The 20,935-nt window shown below is 35.8% G+C and overlaps 1 protein-coding gene across 1 annotated transcript; it reads right to left on the reverse strand.

Annotated features, from left to right (window-relative positions):
- Nucleotides 1–5,225: 5,225 nt before the first annotated feature.
- Nucleotides 5,226–9,907, reverse strand: LOC108982082 (transcriptional regulator STERILE APETALA). Its single transcript, XM_018953358.2, has 2 exons — nucleotides 9,665–9,907; nucleotides 5,226–6,356 (listed from the first exon to the last, which is right to left on the reverse strand). Exons 1-2 carry the CDS (start codon nucleotides 9,905–9,907, stop codon nucleotides 5,226–5,228), a joined length of 1,374 nt encoding a protein of 457 aa, XP_018808903.2.
- Between the last annotated feature and the right edge of the window lie 11,028 nt (nucleotides 9,908–20,935).

Raw genomic sequence — 20,935 nt, forward strand, 5'->3', positions numbered from 1 at the left:
GATTATTATTCTTGATATTATTTTGTTCTTGTTATTTTCGGATACTGTTATGAGTTTGTATTTCTTGAATCTTGCTGGTTCTGTCAGTGTATTTTTAATATCAATCTTGTTATTATGAGTTTTGTTCAAAGGGAACTGTAGAATAAATCTTTACAAGTGGTATCTAGAGCCTATGTCGATGGGGACCATGAGGTTTGATATTAAAAAATTCACGGGTGAAAATGATTTTGGGCTATGGAGGATTAAGATGAGAGCATTGCTAGTCCAACATGGACTGCAAGATGCTCTCCTCAGTGGGAAAACAAAGGGATCTTCCTCGAAAGAGGAAGACAAGGAGACTGTCCAGAAGGGCATTCTCCAGAAAGCTCACAATGCCCTAATCCTCTCTCTTGGAGATAAAGTCTTGAGAGAGGTGGTCAGTGAGGACCCTGTTGCGAGTATATGACTGAAGCTAGAGAATCTTTAAATGACCACATCTTTAGCCAATAGACTTCATAAAAAAACCAAACTATACACCTTTAAAATGATTCCTGGAACCCCAATAGAACAGCACCTTGATGAGTTTAACAAAATCATTTTAGATTTAGTAAATATAAACATTAAGGTGGAGGATGAGGATCAGGCCATTCTCTTGATGAGTTCTTTGGACTCATCATACCAAAGCCTAAAAGAGACTATGATGTTTGGTAGAGACTCACTTACTTTAAATGAAGTACAATCTGTACTTCACACTAGGGAGCTTCAAAATAGAGTGGAACCTAAACAAAATCATGGGGAAGGCTTGACTGTTAGGGGCAGAACAGAAAAGAGGGGCAAAAATGATGTTAAGAAATTTAGATCTAAGTCAAAGGGAAAACATTTCAAATGTTTTCATTGTCACAAGGAAGGGCATTTTAAGAAAGATTGCCCTAAAAGAAAAAACAACTTTGAGAATAAACCTAAAGAGGCAGGGGATGCCTCTGTGGTGTTAGAGGGATATGAGAGTGCTAAGGTTCTTACTGTAAGTGAAGTAGACTCAAAAATAGAATGGATAATGAATTCTGGTTGCTCATTTCACATGTGTCCAATCAGAGAATGATTTGAAACATACTCTGAGTTAAATGGGGGACAAGTCATTCTAGGTAATAATAAGTCCTGCAAAATCATGGGTATAGGGTCAGTTAGACTGAAAATGCATGATGGTACTGAAAGAGTCTTGACAGAAGTCAGATTTATACCTGAGTTAAAAAGAAATTTAATTTCTCTTGACATTCTTGATTTATCAGGGTACACCTTCAAGTTTGAGGCAGGGGTTCTTAGGGTTACAAAAGGTTCTCTAATAATTATGAAATGAGTAATTAAAAATGGTTTGTACATACTGTTGGAAAAACTCTGGTTGGGGAAGCATCCCCTACTCAGAACACTGTAGAGAACCAATATGTGCCATGGCATAGGAGACTTGGACATGTAAGTCAGAGGGGACTTTTAGAGTTGCAAAAACAGAGACTGCTAAGTGACCAAAACTTAAGCAATTTACCTTTTTGTGAAGATTGCATTTTTGGGAAGGCCAAGAGGGTTAGCTTTAAGCCAACCACTCATAACACCAAACAAACTTTAGACTATGTCCATTCTGACCTTTGGGGACCAGCAAGAGTAAGTTCTCATAATGGAGGAAGTTATTTCCTATCCCTTGTTGATGATTACTCTAGAAATACATGAATTTATATCTTAAAGAATAAAAGTGACACTTTTGATCAATTCAAGGAGTGGAAGTCTTTAGTGGAGAACCAAGTAGGTAGAAAACTCAAGGTTCTAAGAACTGACAATGGTTTAGAGTTCTTGTCTAATGAGTTCAACATGTACCGTAGAAAAGAGGGAATCACTGTAGAGAACCAATATGTGCCATGGCATAGGAGACTTGGACATGTAAGTCAGAGGGGACTTTTAGAGTTGCAAAAACAGAGACTGCTAAGTGACCAGAACTTAAGCAATTTACCTTTTTGTGAAGATTGCATTTTTGGGAAGGCCAAGAGGGTTAGCTTTAAGCCAACCACTCATAACACCAAACAAACTTTAGACTATGTCCATTCTGACCTTTGGGGACCAGCAAGAGTAAGTTCTCATAATGGAGAGAGTTATTTCCTATCCCTTGTTGATGATTACTCTAGAAATATATGAATTTATATCTTAAAGAATAAAAGTGACACTTTTGATCAATTCAAGGAGTGGAAGTCTTTAGTGGAGAACCAAGTAGGTAGAAAACTCAAGGTTTTAAGAACTGACAATGGTTTAGAGTTCTTGTCTAATGAGTTCAACATGTACCGTAGAAAAGAGGGAATCCTTAGGCATAAAACAGGGAGGGAAACCCCTCAACAAAATGGGTTAGCTGAAAGAATGAATAGGACTATCTTAGAAAGGGTAAGGTGCATGTTATCTAATTATGGGCTGCCCAAAACCGTTTGGGCAGAAGCTGCCACTACTGCTGTATATCTAATAAATAAGTGTCCCTCCTCTGCAATAGGGTTCAAAACCCCTCAAGAATTATAGTCTGGAAAACCCCCTCATATGACCATCTAAGAGTTTTTTGGTGTGTTGCATATGCACATTCAAAAACTGATAAACTGGAACCTAGGGCACACTTAAGTGCATCTTTATAGGGTATCCTAAAGGGGTTAAGGGATACAAACTTTGGTTAGATGGACCTGGTAGGTACAGGTGCAATGTGAGCAAGGATGTGATCTTTAATGAGTCACATATGGCTCGGTTACAGGGAGATACACCAAACCTAGAAGTTGATAACCCTTTAAAGGAGTACAGGTTGAGGTGGAGCAAATTAACACCCAACCTGAACCTAAACCTGGAGGTTGTCAATACATTTATTATCTGTTGTTTTTAATCTCTAATCCTCTTCGTTGTGACTTTGAATGGTTGACAAGTGGCCGAGTCTAAAAGCTTTGAAGATTAATGCACTGAGCTGGTTGATCACGTGACTTGTAAGCTACGCCAAAAAAGACTCAAACTAAGGCCGCAGGATCATGACAGGCGTTGGCAACTGTTTCATCATATATATTAATTGCTAACCCAATATGTGTAACCCTAATTCAGTGTGTTTGTCATTCTGGTTTTTGAGAGGCTACAAGAAAAAGAGAGAGCAGAGAAGAAATAACCTAGGGTATTGCTTAGGGTTTCATTTGAGAAGAAAATCTGTGTGATTTTCTTATGAGAGATGAGGGTTTTGTAAATATGTATGGTTCTGAGACTTCTCTGTGAAGGACATTGATTATCAATAAAGCTCTGAGGCCATTCCTATTTTGGACATAGACCATTAGGGTCGAACCACGTAAATCTGTTGTGTTGATTCTTTATTTCCTTTATTTTTCCTTTTGATTATTTTCTTGATATTATTTTGTTCTTGCTATTTTCAGATACTGTTCTGAGTTTGTATTTCTTAAATCTTGTTGGTTCTATCAGTGTATTTTTAATATCAATCTTATTATTCTGAGTTCTGTTAAAAGGGAATTGTAGAATAAATCTTTACACTATATATATAAATATATATATATATATATATATTTATATAACAACTTCCTTCTTCAACATTTAATCCCCTTCTTTTGAGAAGGGAGATGTATCATGGCCAATACAAGGTACGTACAACATGTGGCTTCATAATCCACTCCAAAGAACAGCAGGTATGTGGAATATAGCTTAACAGTAATTTTGTTTTTGTTGAATAGAAAAGGATAGAGGGAGCGATCGGAGGTGGCTTTTTCTCTTTGAACGTCATGACCATAATAGCGTTCTACCTTCTGGAAACTGGACACGATCGAGGGATCTAGATGGTAGAAAGTTGCAAGCATGCTCCCTAAAGTTGAATTTAAGTCATAGTTTAGAACATACGAGTAATTATCATTGTGGAAGAAGGAAGGTGATGAAGGGTGAACATGCATGCAGCATTTAGCTAGCAGCAGCATGGTGTTCAAGAAACTGACCAGGAATAGGGATCCTCCAGTGGTGAGGTCTTGTTGTATACGGAATTTAAAGGAAGACGAGTAACCTTAGGTACAAACTTAAAATATACAAATTTTGTACAAGTTCATTTGCAAAAAAAATATATATATATCTCATTTTTATTTTTTATTTTTTTGCCAATTTTTCAATGTAGAGTCCATTTTTTTTGCAAAAACTTTGAGCAAAACTTGTACAAATCATTTCTCATAATTGAAATCATGAGAATAAAAACCAGAACTATGACAACTCAAAAAGAATACATTGCTCCTATTCTATAAGAACTACACTACACAAACTATAAATCCTAGAAACAGACAATCTTAAAATGTGCAATATGCAGCCTTCGACCTACTAGTAAACTGACAGTGGATCAATGCGTGTTGGGAGGGAAAGAATCATTATAAATAATGATGCAAATTGTGCATTAATTTGGCTGCAGAATAGCTTAACCTGACCGCCCAGTGGAAGTCATGAGAACGAATTCATTAGACCATCAACTTTCCTATATTTCTTTAAAAATATTAATTTTTCATTGGGCGGTTGATACAGGTAATCTTAATTCTTTGTACAGCTATCCAAATACTTATAATGGATTTCTAAACTTTTAATCAAATTCGTTATCTGTTGGTCAAAGGATTTTTGCATATTTTATGAAACTTCGGTAAACTCGAGGGAGATAGAAAAATAGGACAAAGAAAGAAAAGAAGAAGAAGAAGCTGGCCAAACACTGAGTTAAAGAAACAAAGAAAAGTCAATGAGATTGGCATTTTTTCTCAAATGATAAAAAATAGAATTACCCAAATAAAATAGAAAGTCATACAAAGTACAAAGAAAGCTACAACTGAGAGAGAGAGGGCCCAGAAGCTGCTGCTGCTGCTGCATCCAACCTACGGACAAGTTCAAAACTATACAACAAAGAAAAGAATAAAATGCACCTCCCTCAGTTTCTCTCTTTTTTTTTTTTTTTGGGTATGGGTCAGCACCATTTAAACCTAAAAAAAGTACCAGCACGATCCAGCAGATAAACCTTGAAAGTACCCCAAGGCAAGCGTGTGCATATCCACAGCCACAGTCTGCCAATATCTCAAGTCAATACAACCAGATCACCCTAAACAACACTACTCAATTTTCTTCTCTTCTAAGTACCTCACACCCTACAGTCCTCCCTCCCTCCCACTCCCATCCCATCCCATCCATATGTATAAAAAAAATAATATAGGATTCTCATCCCCAAACTACTGTGCACCAAAATCCCATATGTGTATTCCCGAGTCCCTTGATGATGCCACCACGTGCCTCTCGTTTGCCACCATAGCATTCACCTCTCCTATTCTCTCTCCAAAATTGTACCGGAATTCACCGCTCACTGCCTCCCACACTCTTATCACACCACCCGAGCACATTAGCGCGTACCCCCGGTTCATGCACCCCACCACGCCACCACGCCCCCTCACGTTAAACCTACACACTTCCTCCATCGTTCCCACTCTCCGTACTCTACCCACCCCTCGTCTGTCCACGCTTACGAATGCCTCCTCGCTTACATCCACCGATGTCACCACTAGGCCTCTTCTGTACTCTTGATCCCTCAACACCATTCCTTGGTTCCTCAGGTCGAAAACAATCACCCTCGAACTTGTACAAGCCAAAGCCGATTCCTGATTCGTAACTCGGACCCGACCCACGAACTCCGTCACCTCCGTAAACATGTGCCAACCCAATACCGCTTCCGGGTCGGTCAACCCCCCTCCCATGAAAACTAGCTCCGCAGTGATAGCGTCCCATATGTGGAATGCCTGGCCCGGTACGCCAGCGTAGAGCCCTACCCACCATCGATCGCAGCCGGTGAAGTCCACCAGCGCCCCGTCTTCCATCATTCTACCAGCACAGACCCTGTTAGGAATTGGCGCCGGATCTGGACCACCGATGATCCCCACGTTGATATCCCCATCCATTGTAGCGAAGATTAGCCTCGTATCTTCGTCGACGATAACAATACCGGACACGGCCCGTGAAAACGGACCAAAAATATTCTGTGGTGGAAGAAAGAAAGTGCGAGCGTGGGCCAGGCCATCAAGGTCGAAGAGGCGGACCGCACCGTCGGAGAATCCACAGGCGAGGTGGCGATCGGAGAGAGTGAGGCAACGGCAGGAGTTGACATCAGGGTCATCCACTTCAATCTGGTCGAAGAAGTCGAGCGTAGCGTGCAATGACCTGCGCATGCTGAAGTTCTGGGCCGTCCGATGCCAGTAAACGTACTCGTTGTGCCATGAGTCAAGAAGTAGTTGAGTCCGGCCCCAAATGAGTCCAGTGAGGCGTTGCCATAAAAGATCAGAGCGAGAGACGGCACGCCACGTGGAACAAACCTGCAATCGTCACCAAATTCCACGTGGATAGTTAAGAACACATGCCGTGGATAATCCTTTTTCTTTAAAAAAAAAAAAGCTCATCGAACAGGGGCAGTTTAATTGAAAAAGAGAAAATATTCATTGTAAAATATTGGGCACGCGGGCAGCAACTCACAACATAACTGGAAGCCTTGAAATATTAACAGAAGGTTAAGTTTGACCATATATTTATCATTTTAGGTTTGTTTGAAAATATCTCATTTTAAATTTTTAATCCCATCTTATTTTATTTTTTATCTAATTATAATTTAAATATAAAATTTTAAACTAATTATTACAAATTTTTTAAACTAATAATTAAACTTTTTCAAACTTTTGAACAACAAATAAAAATCAATTCAACTTTTTAAAATGTTTATAAAAAATAATATTATAAAACTATATTCTAATAACATTTAAAATTTATAATATTTTTTATTTAATTTTTTCTTACTTATTTTTCAAAATTTTAAAAATAATTAATTCAAATTATCTTTCATTTTTTTCATAAATTATTTTATTATTATTTATAATATTTTAATCTCAACAATTATCGTTGACCGTATATTGATGCGGGGGTGAGTAGTGATGGGAGCGACTGGGTTATCTAATCAGCAAAGCAGAGGAGCATTTATGGGTAGGATAAGTATCCAAATCCGAGAGAGAGAGTGTGGATGGCCATTGGCAATTTGGCCATGCGCGCTAAGCTTTAAAATGGTGAGAGAGGGGACTTGGGAAGGTGGAGCCATGGATGGCAGAGAGTAGGGGGCAGACCGAAAGCAGGAGAGACTAGGGACTAGAGAGCAGTGGTAGAGGTGTAAGAGAGATGTCAGTGAGAGGGCTATGCAAATAAAGAAGGCGGGGTCCGTGTTTTGGAGTATGCTGTCCTTTTCAAACATGGAATCAGCTTTGTCTGAGAGACTGATAGCAGCAGCAGCGGCAGCAGCGGCATGTAAGATTGTAGATAGACTGCAAGCAGAAGGATGTAAGTAGCCGCGTATCAGAGAGAGAGAGAGAGAGAGAGAGAGAGAGAGAGCGAGCGAGCGAGCTACCCCGTGCCATCCTACTATCAGGGAGGACACCGTGACAGCTCTTCCTTTTATTACTCAATCCATGCCCCAACACCATACCAGGTACGTCAAAGTACAATCTCTCGCCCCTATACATATCAGTGATATGATATCACTTCAAAAGAAAGAGAGAGAGAGATTTTCCACACACACTATATATATTATATATATGGGCCAAGCTGCAAGGACAAGTACTTGGTGATTGATTAATAACGATATTAACAACATAACAACGTTTGCAATCAAAAGATTTGGACTATAGTTTTAGCCACATTGGGGCAAGACGAATAATGATATAACCAAATAATAACAGTTGATGTCACCGACCAGACCTTAACAACCAAGCAAGGTGATTGATAATGGGAGATCCACTGGTAGTTGCAGCTGGATATGCAATCAAGTGCCCAGAAGGGACAAAGACAACATTTGATGTGGTCCACACACTATACTACTCATAAGAATCACAGATATATATACACACAAAACATAGAAGTAGATAGCGTGCTTTCCCACCTATTTCTCTTTCATTTCCAAGAAAGGGCATATATAGCCAAATGCCTGTCTCGTTAAAAGCAGCGAATCTTTTTACCTCCCTTCCCCTTTTCCCCTTCCCCTTCCCCTTCCCCTCCCCCTCCCCCTCCCCCTCCCCCAAAAAACCAAACCCAGCCCAACCCAATTCCTCCCTCCTTGCTTTTGACCCCTCTGCATGCCCCTACTTCTACATACCCACAGATTTGCTCACACGGCTATTACCTTCTTCATTTGTGTTTTGGCTTGCTTCTTACACGCACATTCTCGGCCGGGTGCTTTAACAATCTTTTTCTCTTTTCGAAAACGGACGGTAAAAAAGGCTAAGAGTCCCGCCAATTCTTTGTCAGGAGAAACTCAAACAAAAGAGCATGCATGTTCATGAATCCAAAAGGAACATACTCACCACTAAAAGACAAATACATGATAAAAAGGAACAAAATACAAGTCATCGACTGGGTTGTTGTGGTTGTAACGAGACAGACAAATATCTCATGGGAGTGACCCGGGGAGACATCAAACTCGTAAAATCAACATAGGGGGCTCCACGTGCTTTTTGGCATTGAGCACATGCGTATCTTTTTGACTCATCCCACCAGCACCATCAAACTTTACTGGTAATATATATTAATTTAACTAGTCTTCACATAACACATCAGTACTACCACTCTTTTCCTCTACACCTTCTGATTAGAAAACTGATTTTTATAAATAATTAATTCTGAAAGTAGTATATATATATATACATAAAGAGTTGAAATGTGCAGCCTCTGGACGTTGAGAGCAAATAAGCGTGATCCATTGTAATGATAAATATGGTAAATTTTCAGATACAGGTAAAACCAACTAAATATAGAAGTTTTAAGACATACAAGAAAGAGCAAGGCAAAGGATGGAGACAGGCCACAAATGGGTCCTCTCCTTCCTCAAATCATGCTATATGATTTGCAGTTCTAAGCTATAAAAGTAGGTTTCACTTTCACAGAAGGCATTTTTGTATTTGAAGCTCAGAAAGGCATCCCATAAATTTTGTTGATGAAAGAAAGTTGAGTCAAAAGGAGAATTTTTTAAAGCATTAATAATATTTCATGCCGAAAAAGAGAAAAGAAAATTCCACGCCAAAAGAGCCCTTTTCATAAGATATGGAAAGGTGGTCCAAAAATAGACATTCTAAAGTTGTAAAAGGGAGGGAACTCATTTTGCCAAGAAGAAAAACACACCTTCTGATAGGGACAAGATTTTATAAGAATATGACCCTTCAAAAAGCAATTGCTTTCAGAAAACAGTTTCTCTTTGGATGCTTATAGGCATTCGACAATCTAAGCATTCAGATCCTCCTCTTGAGCCAGATCTTTGTTAAAAGATATATCTTTTTTCAAAACGGGAATAATTATAAACTCCGGTAGCGACGAACATTTAGATTTTCGCAGACACATTGACTCGCCTGACGTGTTGTTGTCAATTTTTGGTAGCAAAACCATCGCTTTTCCAATGTATTGTTTCTTTTTCCTAATGCTACGCGAAAGAGATTACCCAAATCATGGAATACATAACGATTTTGGCTTCGAAGACAAGATCTCAACCAAGAATTATGAATTCTCAGTACTCGATAATCTCGTCATAGTTAAATTTGTACATCTCAGTTAAAGAAGTAAAGCGTCAACTTAATAATGAAAATCACGAACACACCTGAAACACATTGGCAAGGGCAGGAGCCGCAGAAAGGCGGCCGGTAGAGTGAGAAGCTTCAATGGCAACTTGGGCAGCAAAAGCTTCGACAAAAGGCTCCGGCAAGACCTCGTTAACAGCACGTCGCCGAGACGACGATGGCCCTTCAAAATCTCCCGCTCTTCTTTCGCTGGGGCTGCCACCACCAGTACCATTACCATTCTCGTCTTCGGAAGAAGAAGAAGGCGACGACGAAGACGACATTAAGAAGGGAAAAAGAAGGGAACAAGGACAAAAAGGTATAGATAAAGACAATGTGAGGGACCCAAAAAGAGGGTGTCTGGGATTCTTGATATATATGACAATGTGAGTGTAATAGTTGCGAGAGAGATATAATATTACCATATATATAATAATAATAATAATAATAATAATAATAATATCTGCAATATGTAATTGTGTTGGAAGTTTTTATTTCATTTATGGGAGGTGGGGTTTCTTTGGTTTCCCGCACTGCAAAGACGGCGGGGTTCTATAGTTTCATGTTCATTTGAGACAGTGAGAGTGAGACTGCTGGTTTTTATCATTTCACCACGGTTTTTTCAGGTGCTCGTCAACGTATATCTCGCAAACTAGCTCTCGTGTTTTTGCTTTCTCTGTACCTCTTTCATCTGTGCGGTTCTCAAAAAAAAGATTATGTAATATCTGTGGTTTATAACTTTTGGAGGTTTTTTCTGTGCTTTCAAGATTACGTTAGCCTAGTTTGTTTTTTAGCGGTTGAAATGAGGTAGATTGATATTAAAATTAAATAAAATATTTTTAAAATTAATTTTTTTTAGAATTTTAAAAATGAAATTGTTTATTTTATTCTATATAAAAATTTAAAAAAATTATAATGATGAAATGAGAGTTTTTAAAATTTTTAAATTTTAGTCTTGAAAGCAAACTAGGCCTCCTTAGATTGTAGATTCACCTTAGCTAGTGTTAATTTATCTCATTTCATCTCATCATTATAATTTTTTCAAATTCTCACAAAAAAAAAATTAACTTTTTCAAATTTATAAATAATAATAATATTAAAAAATAATATTTTATTCAATTTATTTAAAATTATCTCTGAATCTAAACGGGACCTAAAAAGTATTGATACATATAACATATTTTCACAATAATGTTATAAGATAATAATATTTTTATAAATAATGTTATTTTTATAAAGTGTTTAACAAAACTATCTCTCATTTAATATATTATTGTAAAATGTGTTATGAATAATATTATGTATAAATCATTTTCCTTTCATTAATGGAGACGGGGTTTACTAATTCAAAAACGTTTTTCCTCCTATCAATTGTTTCAATATAAAATAAATAAAATTAAGATCAGCATTCAAAATGTGATAAATATTGAGTTGTCAAGAATGATAGCTGCAAAAATCTCTGATATTGAAAAATCCTTTTAGAAAAAATACTGGAGAGTATATTCTAATCATATATTCTAATTGTCTCAAGTTAATAAAGTATATTTAGATTTTGAGTTGTATATTATAAAGTGAATTAAAACAGCACTCATGTATCCTTGTTCTATGGGTTACGAGATTTAGAATAATTATATTTATCATTTTTAAATATTACACATCACACGCATTTTAATCTTTTTTTTTTTTTTATAATAAATAAGTAGTATATGGATGAGAAGTAAGAAATTAGTATTATTTAATTTAAAGATGTATAATTTAATATAAAAAATTTTCTTAAAATATAAAATTAATTTTCAGAAGATGTGATTTTAATATATATATATATATATAAATAAAGAAATAAATACAGTGCTCTTAAAGAATGTGTGTAAATTTCGTTAGAGCAGTGGGGAGACAAAAGGTACACCGTTGTTAAAGGAAAAGAATGGTTTTACGTGAAACCAACTTTAACCAATCAAGTAAGAAAGAAAGATATTCTTGAGGATTCTTTCTTTCAAGTACAGGAAGACAGCACGATGCTACAACTAGCTTAGGTCACACCATCACCCATTGCTTCCAACTGGGAGCAGCAGGAGTGCAGGTTACAGTCAAATGACTTCACTCAGCTACTTTCATGATATGATATTATAATAATAATAATAATAATAATAATAATTAAATATTGACTTCCAACAAAAGCAGCAGCGTTGAACATGACGTCAACTGTTATTCTTAAGTCACATCGTAAACATGTTATGGTGTATAGTTACTTTTCGAATCTGTTTTACTGTATGTACGTATTTCTGAAAAAGAAATGAGATTTGTTACACAACCGCCACCACACTCCACACTCCACACTTTTTTAAATTTTTTAAATTTTTAATATTTTTTTTAAATTTTTTTTAAAGTTTATCTTTTTAAATTATTTTAAATTTTTTATTCATTATTTATATAATAAATATTTAATAAAAGAAAAAAATAATAAAAATTAAAAATAATGTAGAGTGTAGAGTATGAATAGTAAGAGGTTGAGTAGATTTTTTGAAAAGAAATTATATACATGCAATATTATAATATTTATGAGATTCTGGCTACATGATCTTGTAAAAAATATATAACTATAGACTAATGCACGTGTCGTAGTGTGTATAAGTGTAGTGTAGTTATTTTAAAAATAAATAAATATATTATTAAAAAATTATTATTTTTATATAAATTTTATATTTATTTATTTATTTTACATAATTATAAAATATTTATACACTTTATGATTATATATAGTATTATTTATATACATGAAACAGAAACTAGATTGTATATATGTTTATGAGTACTGCTGCACAGCAGAATTGAAGTAACTCTTTCGGCCTGTTTCAAAAAGACATCCGTGCTCGTTGTTTTGTTTTTATGATGGGTTGGGTTTGATATATACAGCAACTCGATAGCTAGCGTTTTGAGATAGGAAAAACAAAAAAATACAAGTACCAATTAACAAGTGCGCGCAGATTCGGTAGTACTGAAAGAGTTGGCACAGCATGACAAGTATATATGAATGAAGGTGCATGAGGTGGGCCTGTGTTCGATTGAGATGATCAGTGCGCATGTTTTGTGATGATAAAGTCTTCATATAAATCACTAATTAACAACATGCTCAATTCAAATTAAGCGTGAAACTCCTGTCCCCCAAGCCCCCCAGCTTGTGTACTTTTATGCATGCCACTGTGCCTTGTTCATATGATTTGTGGTACTGATGGATTTGCTCCATCTAGCTTTGATATTTGGATAGATGTTCACTATATACTTAGAGCACTAGTATTGAATTATGCATCTGCATATTTATATAATTAAGACTTTAAATTAGATTGTATTGAATTATACATATTCAAAAATTTACATAAATATAAACAGTATTTTTACAAATTTTAAGATGCACTGCTCACTCATCAAATCTTATTTTACTATTTTCTTCTCTCTCCTCCTCTCTCTTGACACCAATGGAAGCAAACCCTCTCTCGAAATATTTTTTTTTCCTTGTCCTCTCTCGACACCAACAAAAAGAAATCCAAAAAAAAAAAGTTTGAGGGAAAAAATAAATAATAATTATTTAGCTCATAAATACATAATTCAATGTAAAACTTTTTCTTAATATGTAAAACCAATCCCTAAAAAATATAATTTTGAGAATACATTCCAGTTGGTCCGGCTGTCTATTCCCCAATAACAGCCCTCCAATAATAACCTTACACGTAAGTGGTTCAATTTATGTATCATGCATCCATCCTATAGAAGATCACAAACTCCATAAAAGATTGTGTGCCCTCATCTTCCACCTTGACCAGATAGACAAATCCAGAGAAATCCAAGTACCGTGCCCTTTCGTCTTTCACCCTGACCAAATCTAGAGAACACCTTGCCGAGTCAAAACAAGCTATTTCCTACCGAGCCAAGAAGGGCAGAGATCGTCCCCCCGAGCTGCGACGAACTGATCTCGCGACCCACAAGCACCCATCTCAAGCCCAAGGGTCTTGAAGTGTCTCATTCGAGAATACTACCCCATTTGACAGCGACGGAGACCGAGAGAGCGACTTGCAATGGAGTTGAAGGAGGCGAGAAAATGGCAGCGAGCTGAGCATTGCAAATCTAAAAAAATAGCAGTGTGGTTTTCATAGGGTGATCAACAATCTGTTTTTTTTTAAATAAAAAAATGAGATTTGTGTATTACGGTGGTGCTAGGTGCTATCGACAGTGGTGGAAGAAATTGTGCTCTGTTTTTGCTTATAAAAAACAGAGGTTTATTGGGCGGCATCTGGGCTATTTTTATGGTGACGACAAACTGATTTTAAGATACTGCCCCATCCACCATTTTTTTTTTTTTTTGGTATGAAAAAAAAAATGAGATTTGTGTTTTACGGTGGTGCTGGGTGCTATCGGTGATGGTGTTAGGAAGAAATTGTGTTATGTTTTTGAAGGTTTATTGGGCGACATTTGAGCTATTTTAACGGTTATTTAAAGCTTGCTACGTTGGTTAGAGGTGGGGTTTCGCGATGCACTTTTCTTGCAGTGCCATGCAATGCTCGGTTGTCTCATGGTGGATTGAATTTTTTTTTTTTTTATTGTGGCAAGGGTGGTGGCGCACAACGGCGAAATTAAGATGGCGTCGGACTGGTGGCGATGGAATTCTACTTTTTTTATCATGTGGCGACGAAACTGGAAGTAATTTCTTATTGTGGATGAGTCTCTTTTCTTTTCATATGAATGAGTATATTGTAAATTTAATGTAATTTATAATGTGACAGTTCATATATATAGAAGATTGTTAAATAAAGAAAAACAGCTTGACCGGCTAGAAGGCCCTCCCTATAATTTTACGAGTAATGCTACATACAGTCGTGGAATGCGCAAACGTTGTACAGTCGCTTTGAAAAAGAGTGGGATTCACTATTAAAAAATTAATTTCTTTTTATGTAGATCCTATATTTATTCACTTTTTTCAAAATGATTACACGGTACTTGCACACTCACGATTACAAATACCGTTTCTCTAATTTTACACATGCATGTATAGAAAAATAAATGCTAATACTCTAACCGATGCATTCCCCAAGATTTATTGAATAATAATATTAAATATATAAGCTTTGCTACACAACCTCCACCACACTCCACACTTTTTTAAATTTTTTAAATTTTTAATATTTTTTAAAATTTTTTTTTTGAGTTTATTCTTTTTAAATTAATTTAAATTTTTTATTCATTATTTATATAATAAATATTTAATAAAAGAAAAAAATAATAAAAATTAAAAATAATGTGGAGTATGGAGGTTGTATGAATAGTAGGAGGTTAAATAGATTTTTTGTAAATATATATAATAGGGTTGGTGTACAAATTAATTTCCAAATTATAAAAGAATTTGAGTCCATATAAAAAGATGGAAAATGATAATATCATGTGTTTCTTAATGTGTTTTTTTATAATTATTTTTATATAGATTTTTTTAACAATTATAAATATTTATAATATTATTAAAAAATATTTTCTTAATCATGAAATTAAAAAAAATTATTTTTTTATTTTATTTCGTGATTAAAAAAATATTTTTTAATAATTTTTTTATTTCATGATTAAAGAAATATTTTTTAATAATTTTGTTATTTCATGATTAAAGAAATATTTTTTAATAATATTATAATTTATTTTATTTTTTTAAAATATTAAAAAATATTAAAAAAATTTATAAAAAATAATTATAAAAAAAACATATATTAGAGCTATTGGTGATTCCAGCGGAGGCTCTAACAGTACTCTAAAAAGAGTGACCAAGCGAAGTGATGAAAAGACGTGAAGGCGGGTGGATAGTCAGAAATGAAGTAAAGGGCCAGGTGGGGGGGTTGGGAATGAAGGGACGTGAGAGAGAGAGAGAGAGAGAATAAATAGTTTAGGCTTAGGTGTTTAGTTAGGATAGGATAGGATAGAATAGGATTGGTTAGGTGGGCCCGTACAAAGACAGGGCCGTTCTTTTTGACCCGAAGAAGGTGAAGAAGAATTAGAGGAAGGGCATGCTCACGTCTAATCAACGACCCTCCATTGGTGATGGAATATCTGATTTTTCTTTTCCTTTTCATTTAAGTTTCAAGTACAACTTCCCCCCTTTTTTACACTCTTTCTCTCTCTCTTCCTACCGTTATAGCCTGGCTTCTGCTGCTCTATTCCCGGTATATCTCCCACACAACTCGAGGGAGGGACAGACAAAAACGGGTGTGATCTTCCTAAATTCATTTATGAGGGTTTTTAACTTTTCATTCATTCCTTCTAATTATTTATTTGTTTTGCTTATTATTTCCTAGATGTTTTTTAGACATGTGTTGTTAGTGAGAGACGTTGAAGATTTTTTTAGAATGCTTGGAAAAATATTTTTTTCTATGAGGATATATAAGAAAACTTAAAAATTATTTCGATAATTTTTCTTTAAATACTGTTATATTCATCTTCTGGGGAGATTTGGGGGAGGGAAGAAGGGCAATTCTCCCCCAACGACAGCGTCTATGGCGTCCTCCACTAGAAAACTCTCTCTATCTCTCACTCAAAAACTCATTGACACAAACTCATAGTGAAACAACTTTTTCAATGCGAGGTCCACTTTTTTTTACAATACCTTGTGCGATAATTGTTTATTTTGAAGTTGTATAAATCATTTATTTCATGTAGGTCATTTTTTAAAAAATGGATTCTACTAAAAATGAATGTTGTTTATTTATACTTTTTCAAAATTAGATTCAGTTTTTCACAAAGATTTGCACATGAATTGTCTATTTGGAACTTGTCAAATCATTTATCTTTTTTTTTTTTTTGCCCCCTTTTATTGTCGATGGATTAAGTTAACAAGGAAAGAGAACTCCTAAAAGATTAACAAGTTCAAGTGTAGAGGTTCTGTTTCCTGGTTAACAATGTGATGGACCCTTCTACTATATATGTAATTCGACTGTTTTGAGGAAGTCTGCCTCCAAAAATGTGATCAAGAATTAGAGAGAGAAAGAGTGAATGAGAGAGAGAGAGAATGGAATTGCACTTGAATATCGGAGTTGGCCTCAACCCCAACTCATGGCTGCCTTTATACTGAATTTGCGAGATGAACATATACAAGAAAGGTTAAACGACTATGTTTAATCTCCTGAGACCCAGTGACTATTTCATTTACACATCATTAAAGGAAACGACACTGTATAACTATTGACTAACTAACATAACTACCAATTCATTGAAGCGAACGACACCGTATACATCCTTTATTAACTAACAAAAATGTCGAGGCTTCTTTTTATTCTTCTGCACTTCATCACAACACCCTTCACACTGCACTTCATCACTTCTCAGGCACATAACATACCCTTTTTCTTTAGAGAACGTTGCCAACAAGGTGAGGGAATTTGTCACATAATTTCCAATAAGCCTTCTAAGTAGCTTCCTCAATAGCAGCCCCCTTCCACTGTACAAGAACCTCCACCAATGACCTATTATTGACTTTCCTGGTCCTCCTCTATAAAATGCACTTAGGTTCTGGGGCTAATTCATCATGAAAATTGATTGGAGGTAATGTAGATAAAGGAGATATTAGATGGCCTAACTTCCTCTTCAAACATGAAACACTGGATGCAAACTAGAAGTTTGAGGTAAATCCAGCTTGTATGCCACCTGACCAATCTTCTCAAGTATCTGAAATGGTCCATAGTACTTAGGAGATAGTTTTAAGTTTCTCCTAACAATTAAGGACTGTTGCCTAAAGGGTTGCAACCTGAGAAACACCCAATCTCCCACTTGGAATTCTGTCTCAGTCTTGGACTTATCAGCTTGATATTTCATCCTTTCCTGAGCAGCTTGCAGATTAAGTTTTAAAGTAGCCAACATCTTTTCTCTTGTTCTCAGCACCTCTTCCACCGCCTAATTAACAGATAAACCATGAATATAAGATTGTAATTTAGTTGGAGCTCTGCCATAAACCATTTCATAAGGGGTTAACTTGGTACAAGTGTGAAACATGGTGTTATACCACAATTTAGCTAAGATTAGCCAATCAAACCATGATCTAGGTTTGTCAATTGTAAAGCATCTCAGAAAATGCTCAAGACATTTATTCACTGCCTTAGTTCGGCTTTAAGAATGATAGGAAAATGAATAGGAGAGGGTAACTCCTTGTAATCTGAATAATTCCTTCCAAAAGGAATTGGTAAAAGTAGCTTCTCTATCAGAAATAATATTTTGAGGCATACCATGCAATTCGAAGACATGATCAAAAAATAATAAGGCCACTTTCTCTCTCTATTGTGAAAGGGTGTTTTAAAGGCATGAAATGAAAGTACTTTGACAGCCTATCCAAAACAACCATCACCACTGAGTAACCCTTAGAAACTGGCAAGCCTTCCACAAAATCCATGGACAAATCTGTCCAAATATTCAGAGGTACAGTCAAGGGTTGTAATAATCTAGTAGGGTGGATGTTTTCCACCTTGTTTCTTTGACAAGTTTCAGACTTTCAAATGAAGTTCTTCACATATTTTTTGAACTAGTGCAATAAAAATCATATCTTACTATTTGTAGGGACTAATGAAATCCTGAATGACTAGTAGAGGGATTGGAATAAATAAAATGCAACAACTTCAACTTCAACTTCAACTGTTGACAATTAGGCACATAAATATTGTGTTTTCTAAATAATTCCCCATGTTTCATAGTAAAAGAATGTGAAGTAGAACCATTTGTCATCAATGCTAACTATTGCTGAGTTATCGTGTGACATAAGCTTATTTAAGCTCTTCTAACTATAATGGTGTAGGGTATAAAATGGCATACGCTGCAGTTTCATTTTCTTGGCAGTTTTTTGGAGACAAGGCATCAGCCACCTTGTTCTCTATTCCTTTCTTATATTCAATGGAAAACTCAGAGCTCAAAAACTTTGAGATCCATTTTTATTGAGCTGTTGTACCTACGTTTTGCTCCCACAAGTATTTCAAACTCAAATGCTCAGTTCTTATTGTAAAAACTGATCCTAACAAATAAGGCCTCCATTTTTTAATAACTAAGACTAATGCTAGTAGCTCCTTCTCATACTTAGAGAGTTCCAAATTCTTTCATTTTAAAGCTTGGCTTAAAAAAGCTATGGGTTTCTGATTCTGCATCAACATAGCACCCACCCCTAGTCTACATGCATCACACTCGATCACAAAGTTTTGAGTAAAATCTATCAATGCTAACACAGGAGGAGTCACAACATGTTTCTTCAACTCGTTAAAGGCCATGGTAGCTTCTTCATTCCACAAAAAAACATCATTTTTCAACAAGGAAGTCAATGGGGCTGCAATCTAGCTATAGTGTTTAATAAATTTTTTGTAATAACCAATTAAACCCAAAAAAATCCCTCAAAGCTTTAAAAGTTTTTGGAATTGGCCAATTAAACCATTGCTTCTAATTTCCTTGGGTCAGCTCTCACACCCTCCCTGTAAATCATATGACCCAAGTACTCAATCTCTTGACATGCAAAGTGACAGTTAGACTTTTTTGCATATAACTGATTTTGCTTAAAAACTCCCAAAACAGTAGCTAAATGTGTCAAACGAGATTCTAGATCCTTGCTGTAGACTAGAATATCATCAAAGAACACAATTACAAATTTTCTTAAGAATGGTGTAAATACATCATTCATGGCATAACAATGAACTCATAATGTCCCTCATTTGTTCTAAATGCAGCTTTGTGTATGTCTTGAGGCCTCATTTTTATTTGATAATAACCTAATCTAAGATCAAATTTTGAAAAAAAAAATAGTTGAGCCAAATAGCTCATCCAAGAGTTCATCAATTACTAGAATGGGGTACTTAACTTTAATGGTGGTCTCACTGAGCATTCTGTAATCCATGCACATCTTCCCAGAGCTACCTGCCTATCTGACCAACAACACATGCGATGAGAATGGAGATTGACTTGGTCTAATAACCCAGCCTTAAGCAATTCTGCCAATATGCTTTCAATTTTTTCCTTTGAAAATGGGGATATCTGTATGGTCTCAAGGATACATGTATAGATTCATCTTTTAAAATAATCTGGTGGTCTCGAGATCTATGGGAGGAAGGCCCTTAGGTTCCTTAAAAACCCCTTCATATTTCTGAAATAATTCATTAATATGAGGAGACAAGACATATTGTTTTTAAACAGGCTCCACAACCATCAACTGGAGCCAAAAGCCCTTGAACCCACTTTAGAAATAATGGCTAACTCTTTGTCATCAACCAACTCAGTAGTTGGTGATGTTAACCCCTTAAGAACCACAGTTATGGTGCCATAAGAAAACTGCATGTGTAACTCAGCAAATTCCAAAGTATAGGCTCTAGTGACAGCAACCACTGTACTCCCATAACCACATCACACCCTCCCAAATTAAGGGTGAAAAAATCAGCAATAAAATTGGCACCTTGCATTTGTACTTCTACAGCAGTAGTTATGCCCAAACTATGAACAACATCTCTATTGGCTACTTGAACCTGAATGGACTGATTTTTTTTTATTGCCAAAGCATACTTCTCAGCCACTGTAGTATCTACAAAATTATGGGTATTACCAGCGTCTATTAAAATGACCACCATTTTTTTTCTTAATCTGACCCACAATCCTCATTATCTTAGGATTTGGAGTCCTTTCAATAGTTTGCAAAGAAATCGAAGCAATATCACAAAACTGCACTATTTCTTCATTATCCTCTACTTTATCTTGATCTTCAACAATTTCATCATTAAGAATATCCATACCCTCTAACAAATAAATATTTGGTTTAGTGCATTTGTGACCTTGATGCCACTTATCCTCACAAAAATAGCAAAGCCCTATTCTTCTTCTTTCTTGCATTTGTGCCTCAGAAACTTTTTGATAAGGCAATTTAGTATTAGGTAACACCTTAGGTATCCCTAGTATTGATCCTCTTGTAGATTGACCACCATGATCACTAGAAGTGTCCCTCCAAGATCTTCTAGTCGACCAAACATATTGTTCTTCTATCTTGGCCAACCCAAAGGCATCATTCAAGGTAGTGGGATTAAGCATCCTCACTAGTGGTCTCAATTAATCCTTCAAGCCACTTAAAAAACAACTGAGCTTGCTTTTTTTAGAAACCCCTTTAATTCTATTTGAAAGCAACTTAAATTCTGCCTTATAAGCAGTGACAAAATTAACTTGTTTCAAATGTGTCAATGCCTCCATTGGATCAATCTAACTTGGACAACTTGTGTGAATTCTTTCCAAGAATGGAAAGTGTTTGCTTCACTAGCATCTTGAAACTATATAAGAGC

This window comes from Juglans regia, chromosome 1 (genome assembly GCF_001411555.2).
Source record: "Juglans regia cultivar Chandler chromosome 1, Walnut 2.0, whole genome shotgun sequence".
Classification (NCBI taxonomy): domain Eukaryota; kingdom Viridiplantae; phylum Streptophyta; class Magnoliopsida; order Fagales; family Juglandaceae; genus Juglans; species Juglans regia.

What these genes read in the sequence shown, in the direction of transcription:
- LOC108982082 (XM_018953358.2), bottom strand. Translation starts at nt 9,907, where the DNA reads ATGTCGTCTTCGTCGTCGCCTTCTTCTTCTTCCGAAGACGAGAATGGT. An exon ending in CCCTTGCCAATGTGTTTCAG is followed by an intron (nt 6,357 to 9,664) that starts GTGTGTTCGTGA and finishes TGACGATTGCAG; the next exon opens with GTTTGTTCCACGTGGCGTGC.